Source organism: Mucor velutinosus (genome assembly GCF_035048745.1).
Source record: "Mucor velutinosus strain NIH1002 chromosome Unknown tig00000093, whole genome shotgun sequence".
Taxonomy (NCBI): domain Eukaryota; kingdom Fungi; phylum Mucoromycota; class Mucoromycetes; order Mucorales; family Mucoraceae; genus Mucor; species Mucor velutinosus.
Genome location: NW_027041907.1, coordinates 243,877 through 252,728, shown reverse-complemented (window position 1 = coordinate 252,728; position 8,852 = coordinate 243,877). Strand labels below are relative to the sequence as shown.

The window sequence follows — 8,852 nt, the reverse complement described above, 5'->3', positions numbered from 1 at the left end:
GCTTCTTTGGTTTATTATGTCCGGTAGCTGCTTCTTTGGTCTGTATTTCTGGCGGTTGCTTCTTTAATCTTTGCCTGGTCTCTGGTATCGCTCGTTGTCCGGTTTTTCTAAACTGCTGTTATTGCTACTGGCGTTGCTGCTGTTATTGCTACTGATGTTGCTGCTGCTGCTGCTAATATGGTCCTTCCTGGTCTACTGCGTTTGCTGTATACTTGTTCTCTAGTCTATCTCTGGTGATTGCCTGTACTCTCCTGGTCTGTCTGTGATGGTGAGAAGTGGTAAGTAACTTCTTTGGTCTTTGTCTGCTCTCTGCTGATGGCGTTCATTCTTTAGTTTTTCTATGGTGCTGGTGTTGCTGCTGCTGCTGCTGCTGCTAATATGGTCTGTTTTGGTCTACTGTATTTGGTGCCTGCTCGTTTTCTGGTCTATCTCTGATGATTGCTTATATTCTTCTGGTCTATCCGTGGCTGTGGTAAGTGGTAAGTATCCTTTTTTTCTTGTGGTCGCAATGATATAAAACTTCTCTGGACGTTTGTATTACTGCTTCCTTTCTCGTGATAATGCATTCGTAATGTTTGCTTTGTTGCGCTTTTTTTTCTTTTGTTGGCTGTGATATGATCAGCTCAACGGATGCCTGCAATGTTGTTGCTTCTTATGTATGAACAACAAGCATGATGTGCTACTATATATCTGTATTGCCTTTGTAATACTACTTTGTTATATGGTCGTGGATTGTTGTTTGTGTTGCCTCTGTCGCTTCACATGAAACAACATTAGTCATTATGTTGCATTACACACTTATAATACTGCTGTTGCTCCTGCAACTGTGCGTGTTTGTGTTGCTTTACATCCGACTATTATCATGCACGTTGCTCATGTATGCATTTCTGTTGCAACAACAGCGAAGCTGTTCTGAACATCTTTGATGTTGTGCTTGTTATGCTTTTCTTTGACTCGCTTCGTGTGAGTGTCTCTTCTTTGCTTACATACTACTATACGTCTATAGTACAGTAGCATGTTCTGTTCTTTCATTTCTTTCTTCTATTATGTTTCTTTGAAGCATACGTTTTTTACGTTGTGTGGATGTGCCTATCCCTGAAGCTCAACAAGACTCTATCCGAGACTCGGAGGTGGATAGGCCGCCTTCACTTGGTTATCGCTACTTACTTTAGTGATGGTTGAGGGTCTCAATGCCAGAATTTAAAGCTAGGTGGTGTAAGTAAGGCATGCTCTAGCACCTGAGGGAAGTTTGATGATAGCATCTGCTATATTGATATTATAGCGGCGCTTAAAATTTTGCCTCACATCAAAACAAGGGGAAACCCTCGCAAATTTTTTTTTAGGTTAGCGGAGTTTCCAAGCGATTTGATTGGCTGAGGGGTCCAAACGGCGAAGGGTTTCAACTAGTTGATCTATCACCTAATATAATTTTGTTTTTGCAAAATAAAAGTGTAACCAAATGGATGCAATCTAAAACCTTCTTTGTTCAAAAGTAATATAAGGTGCACTCATTGGATTTATCATCCATTAAATAATTTTATTTGAGGAATGTTTCATTAAATCTCTTATGTAGGGATGATTATACACTCGATACGAATCAGTCACCGAAATGGTCATTGTTTGCTTTTATTTTTAAGAAATTCAAAAATCCCAATAAATGTTTGAATGCTTCAAAATCATAGATCTCGCTACTTAACCTAATTTAAAATTTTAAATGAGTATACATTAAGATCAGGTCAATCGACAAACCAAGTCTCGTCTTTCAGAATGGCAAATTGGTGGTATAGTAAACTGCCGCAGAGCAGGCGTCAAAGAAAGTGTGATCTGCAAGACCGTGAACCTGTCCCCGTCTACGGTAAGCATCGTGATCAAGAGGGCAGGCTCTAAAGGCATCGGATTGCTTCCAAAACGTTCTGGAGCACCATTGAAGATGGATAATAGAAATCAGAGACGGCTCGCACGTCAGCTTCGCTCTGCACCGTTGTTAGCAATGAAGAATCATTTGAAGTTATGGTGTGACGCCGACCCATCAATTTCAATGGATACGTTCAGGAAGTATATGAAGCTAATTGGCTTTCAATCATATAAAACTGCACACAAACCAGCATTGACACCTGAGCACAAGCTGAAAAGACTCTCCTGGTGCTTGGACAAAGTCGGATGGGGGCCAGAACAGTGGAGAAAGGTTGTTTGGTCCGATGAGTCCAAATTCATGGTTCTCGGTAATGATGGTGGCTCTAGGATGATCCGAAAAGAAGGTGAAAGTTACAATGATTATCACCTCATCAAAACCAAGAAGTTTAGAAGCGGCTCTGTGATGTTTTGGGAATGCTTTTGGGCTGAAGTCTACGGACTGTTAGTAGCACTTGATGACCGAGTAAATCAGGACAGATACATCGAGTGTTTGGACAAGAGCTACTTGCCACGGATAGCTGATGTGATGAAGAATGAGTAAGGCAACTTCGTTCTTCAAGAAGATGGTGCTTCCTGTCATACAGGTAGAATCTCTACAAGTTGGAAGGAGGATCAACCACTGGTCAACAGTTTTAGCTTCTGGCCGGCTCAAAGCCCCGATTTGAATTCAATCGAACATCTGTGGGCCATTATGGAGAACCGAACTGAGAGCAAGAGGCATCGCATTGATAATGCAGAACAATTGCTTGCGTGTATCCATGAGGAGTGGAATAACTTGGATCTTGATCTGGCGGAGAGATTAGTTGCAAGTATGCCATCTGGATGTCAAGCTGTAATAAATGCAAGAGGCGGAATAACACGCTACTAAAAGCATTGAATATAAATAAAATACTATTGTAAATATCATATATCCAAATTTCATGTACTTCTTACGATGTTTTATTAATGATGATTTGATGTCGAAGATCAATGAATTACTTGATGCCAAAAAAAAAATTGAGCTCAGTTACGGTGACTAATTCGTATCGAGTGTATAATAGGTACTACATCAGTATACTGGACACAGGGTTCTCTCAGCAGTAACAAATTCCCCGTCAAGCATACGATGTACATTATTGATTTCTTTTTTAGAATAACGAAATATAGAAAGAGAAAATACAATTAGAACTGAATATATTTATTGCTGTTCCAATAATGAATGAGGACTAAAACTAATGCAAATTTCGAAAATGATTTATCGACAAAATGTGAATTGAATCATCAGCATAAAAAGTACAGTTTATTATGATGGATATGATGTGGATATTACAATAATGGATTCAGGGTAATAAGAATAATGAATGGATTGGAACTCCTTAAGTGTGACAATAAATGAGTAAAAGATGGCAGTATACTATACGATGATATGTTTCAATGGTATTTCTACTATAATATTATAAAGTGGCATGTGAGTGACTAGACCTCTCCGTAATATCACAATACCACATTCAGGAATCATATTTTATATTTAAACCAATGCAGTAGCATAAATAAATATATAAGCTCTTTCTATCTACTTGTTAGTTTCAGTAACTTTCAACTAGTTCTGTTAGTTTTAAATTCATTGCTATTCTATTCTTCTATTACATCTCTTTCATCAGAAAGGCATTTTGGTCAGCCAGCAATAGCGCCGCTGCCCGCATCCAAAATTGATTCACACTCAGTTTATTTTTCTGCTAAAGATTGGCCAAATGTTGTCTTTTTTCGACTTGATTGAACTATTCTGTGAGATTCGACTATATACACTGTGATGATCATCCTATGCTTCCTAATACATTCTTGTAGTACATTTCAAGGCGCTTCCGATGGTGCCAAGTAAAATAGATGATTTAATTGGATTTATTGCGCAATTTTAGAAAATATGAAATGAGGGTTTTGGCCAAAAAGTCGATATTTTGCATATCAAGGTCCCATCAAGATGATTTCAGGAGTTGCGTTAGATGGATAGTATCATTTTGGTTTAATATATACTATAGTAAAAGCCTTCATTATCAAGGTGAAAAACGCGATCGTTTGATTTTCAATGAAAACCATGAGGGGTACCTCATGCTTTTTTGTCGAATTCTGTCCTTGTTTTTTTGGGTCCCCAAAAAGTTCAGCAAAGGTGTCAAGAAGTTACTGCTAATCGAATACAATTGTTTGGCGCTATTCTGGTGGCTCAGAAAAGTCTGCATGTCGAGATATGAAGGCTGAAAGCTGTCAATTTGACTGTGTATGTATACTGGTAAAATAAGACATATTTATTCAATAAGCAGCACTTGATGCAGTTGTTGTTATAATGTAAGATCATGTTGTGAAATTAGTATAATGTATTTAAAAGTTATATAAATGTTGGTAAAAAAAAAGGGGGGAATTGAAAATAAGCAGATTAAGTGTACAAATGTTGAGTAGCAGCACTGACAAGAGGGATAGATTGACCTTGAAGGTCTTCAAAAGACAGAAACTTGGTGGGAAATTCAACCAGATGGCCACGAATATTGTTCAAGTGCTGACGCACTTGATCTACAGACATGTTGGGATCATGGACATGGCCCAATTCAATTTTTTCAGGATGAGGGTAAAACTTGTGGTATTCATCCCAGGTCAGAATCGTGTCGTCAGGGACACAGTGGAACACCTCGCGGAAGGAAACTGTGTTAGTATGAGCAGTATGGTTCCAACGGCCCAAGGTCTCGTCATCCAAAGGATCCATCACCCAGTGATCCTCCTTGGTTTGCGTGTTATCAATTTGTAACACGGGCAAAGGCAGCATGGCATCGTTGACCTGATCAATGGGCTCCTCGTCAATCAAACCCAAATGCTCCTTCCACAGTTGACGACGTAACGTGGCAGCAAAACGACTGGCTTGGTACTAACAGCAAGGTACACAGATTAGCACAAAATTCATTCATTCTCTATTACAACTTACAGGCTGGCCATTCATGCGAGAAGGAATCATGTCCTTGTCTTCGGTAATTAAAGCAATTTCAGAATCACGATCACCACATTGCGATCGATCATTCAGATTAGCAGAACCCATAATGACAACACGATCATCCGCAATGAGCAATTTAGCATGGATATACAGTTCCTCAGTAACATAATCACGCACTTCTTCCCTTTCAGAGATCTCATCGCGGGGAGCACTGTCAGCAGTGTCACTGACCCAGGGTTCGTCACGAACAGAGTTACGGTGGTTGTTCATGGCGTCAGGTGCAATAGAGTCAGAGGCAATATAGTGGCTATGGTGCTCCTGACTCTGGTATTGCTGTCTGTGACGCTCCAATTCTTCAGGCGAGACAAATCCAGCAGGAGGGGTAGGAGTGTTTTGGCCCACTTGAGTTGCTTCAACGTCATGTTCCTTCAAAGGGACGCCATTCTTGTGAGGCGTGTAACCAGCATCACGGGCCAGCATTTCCTCCACCATGGGACGATTAATGCGATCGTAGCTTCTCAAACTGTAGAATCGAATGTAGTCGTCAGGATTAATGTTGTGTGCCTTGAGCTTCTCCAGAATACTCTTTTGACCACTGCAAATGGAGACGTATTGGTAATACATGACAAGCCTGGAGCAGGAGTGCTGTGTGAGCATGATATCATCTATGGCTTGATCAGTCTTATATCTTTACCTGGCAGTAGCAGCATCCTTTGAGCTCAACTCGGCAGGGAATGCAGGCATTAAGGGGATCAAGACAAAGACCTTGAACTTTTCTTGCTCATCAAATGCTCTCTTGATACGATTCACAATGGCAGCGCCAATTTGATTCTTCAAGATATAGTTGCTGTCGTCTTCGGTGGTGGTAACTGTTGAAACATGTGTTTAGCGCGAGCTGCCTGACCATACATCATCACTGACTTACTAAAGAACTGATTCTCAATATAGATGTAATGTTGTGCATTGTTGATGACATCAATGTAGGCATTTTGGATAGAATGCTGATAAAACAAGGTTAGTGTTTCAATCCATGGATGTACAATCTTGATTTGTCCAGACAATCTACCTCTAAGTTAATACCACTGCTCCATTCTGCACTACTACGAAGCACCTGTACTTTGCATGTACCATGAATACCCGAGGTATTGTGTCCAAAGTGGTAGGAACGGAGCATCTTGCTTTCAAGAGGGATCTTGAAGCTTTGGTAATTGCTGTAGCCGCCAAGTGGGGGCTTTAAGAAGGGAGCCTGCTGCTTATCCAAGGACTTGGATTGCTTGATAAAGTTCCATCTATCGCAGAAATGACGTGCGACATCCAATACGGGTTCACCGAGCTAAAATAAGGGCACATTAGAAGGGGAATACAATACAAAAAAAAAAGTAAAAAACAAAAAGGAATATATGTTACCATGCACAGGGAAATATCATGCCATGGCATACGTGGGATAACAGTCTTGTCAATCAGTCTCATGTCCCAATGCTTGACTATATAGCATCGTGTCAATGTACATACCCGCACAAGACACACTCTGATACGCACCTTTCTCGAAATCCCGCAATCTGGCATCACTGTAATCCTGACCTGGATAGATTTCCAAGTGAGGGTCAGCGTAATTAAAATCGGCTAATCGGTGGGCATGTGTATCCCATCGACTACAAAAGTAAACAGTTACATACACATGATCCCTTTGATATGAAACAATAGAGACCACTTACCCATAGCACAGATCAATGCCACCCAAGAATGCAATGCGATTATCCACGACAACAAACTTCTCATGATGCGACCAAAAGAAAGTGCCTCCCACTGCATGGTCAGGATGTCTTTGCACTGTAATGCGTCAATTACATAATGTGCATATTTCTCTCAAGGCCCAACTATTTACCAACAATGTTCTCGTGCAAATTTTGCAACGCCTTCTTGGTATGAGCACTGTCCAAGGTAAGCGCCATTTCCACTTCCTATGATATGTGTGTGTTGGTATGCTAAAAACGTCATCAACACAATCAAGCCCTTTTTTTGTCCTACCTTGTACACAACAATGTAAATCATGACGCCCTCTTCGGCCTTTCTTTTCAACAATGCGTCAATACGATATTCTGGAAACTTGGCTGGAGGTCTTCGAAGGTACTATTAAGGTTTGTTCTGTATCAGTTTTGCCAATCCATGGAAATGCCATCACACACTCCACTTACCAATTCAGGCGACTGCAAAGCAAAAGAATCATGTTAGCCCGAGAACATTTCTATACAACTCTGGAACCTTACCAACCACCAATCCTCGATAAAAATCACCTCTTGAGCACTTTCAATTGCCTCTGCAACAGCCCTGAATAACTATGCTTAGCCTCGATATGGCCCGATAAAGAGGCGTCTAGGCATTATGGGGCTTACCAGCAGTAATCATGGCCATCGATAAAGTACTTTACCATGGCTTCCTGTCGGATGGGAGCGAATGAATCATAGCGGTGTTTCTCCATCAAGTACTCCTCTTCACGATCGTCTTCTCCTCCCTCGCAGGTGTTGGGTCTAATGACATTGTTGACTCCATGGCGCAATTTGTGCTTGACCTTGTTGGCTAAATGGTTCAAAATAGGCATTACTCTTTATAAAAGAAAATGGGACTAAAATGTTTTTAATATTCACAAAAAGAAAAAAGAAGCAGAGGACAGACAGCAAGTTGGGCTTGTTTATATACCTTTGATGCAACCAATCGCCTATTCAAATAGACATTGAGATTGTTGTGCAACTCATCAACAGACGCATCACCTTACACACCTTACACCTATAGAAAACCTTATGTTTGAGTATATTTTAGGTGCCATGAAACAGGATAAAATGCAAAGACTGAGATTTGGTTTTTCACTTTTTTTTTTTTTTTTTTTTTTTTTTTCATAAAATATGTGTGGTTTTGTTGGGCTTCATCAGTAAGTCTAATGATGGATGATAGATACAGCCATGTCCTAGTGCTTTGATAACGATCACTGTCTGCGAAGAGCAAGTTTGAGTAATGTATTCCATGATTGGCACTTGTCAAGATGACGATTCAGACGCCAAGATTATATCACTTTTGGTATTTATTATCAAGCTCAACGTCAGTTATTTGCTCCAAAAAAAGCAATTTAGTATGTTCACACATAGCAACACCCTTCGTTCTTTTTGCTGTGCTTATTTATCGACGTTTCCAATGGAATTCCCAGTAGGTTCTTGCGCTTTATGTTGATTGTATGAATGCATTCCATTGTGCACCGCTTTGAGCTTTGGTAGAAGGCACTGCCTATTCACAAACTGGTTATCGTAGCCATTGGATAGACCGTTCAATATCAAAAAATGCACTGAACACAGCGTCTTTGTAGGGATCTGCTAGATTGCTTGGTTCTGAAAGCTGCAGTGAACCATTTGATGTGGATATGATCTTGAGTAGAAAGGGCTTCTATACGACATGGTGGTGCTTACAAGTGCTGAATGCATGGCTGTGGGCTCGATGATAAAAAAAAAAAAAAAAAAAAAAGTGCCTTGATACATTGGCCATGTATAACATTTATGTCACATTCGTTCATGGATTATCCAGAAGGAAGAGCGTTGTGGTCGTCTCTTGTTGGGCTGAAAGGCTTTATGATGGTTGCAGTTTGGCGCATCACTCTATACTCACTGTCTTCGAGATCCTTGAGCCCTTTGATGAACTGATATTTCCTAGGAGGTTCTGTTTGGAGGGTACCCGATCGTATCATCTGGGAGTAGCTTGGTTTATATACTCATTCAAGAATTCAGACAGGTCAGTTTTCTTGTGGATCCATCAAGGGCCTATATATAGCTAAAAAGCATCATTTTTTATTGATCTTTTGCTATTTGTATAAGTCGCCTACTTGCTGGTGCATGTAGCAGCTTCTATTGTAACTGTTTGAGGCAAAACAGAACGAGAAATATGAGCTGCAAAAAACACCCACTGCTTGTATGCTGAGTGATCGAGGCACATTGATAGTGAA

The 8,852-nt window shown here is 40.4% G+C and overlaps 1 protein-coding gene across 1 annotated transcript; it reads right to left on the bottom strand.

Moving 5' to 3' along the window:
* Nucleotides 1-4,321: 4,321 nt before the first annotated feature.
* ATC70_001822 (uncharacterized protein) lies at nt 4,322-7,466 on the bottom strand (the record flags this gene model as incomplete). The annotated part of the gene is made up of 13 exons (XM_064821213.1): nt 4,322-4,804; nt 4,862-5,498; nt 5,562-5,736; nt 5,793-5,868; nt 5,934-6,200; nt 6,275-6,351; nt 6,407-6,519; nt 6,583-6,697; nt 6,753-6,828; nt 6,896-6,997; nt 7,063-7,074; nt 7,135-7,195; nt 7,261-7,466. The coding sequence occupies 13 exons, from the start codon at nt 7,464-7,466 to the stop codon at nt 4,322-4,324; spliced, it is 2,400 nt and encodes a 799-aa protein (XP_064680899.1).
* Between the last annotated feature and the right edge of the window lie 1,386 nt (nt 7,467-8,852).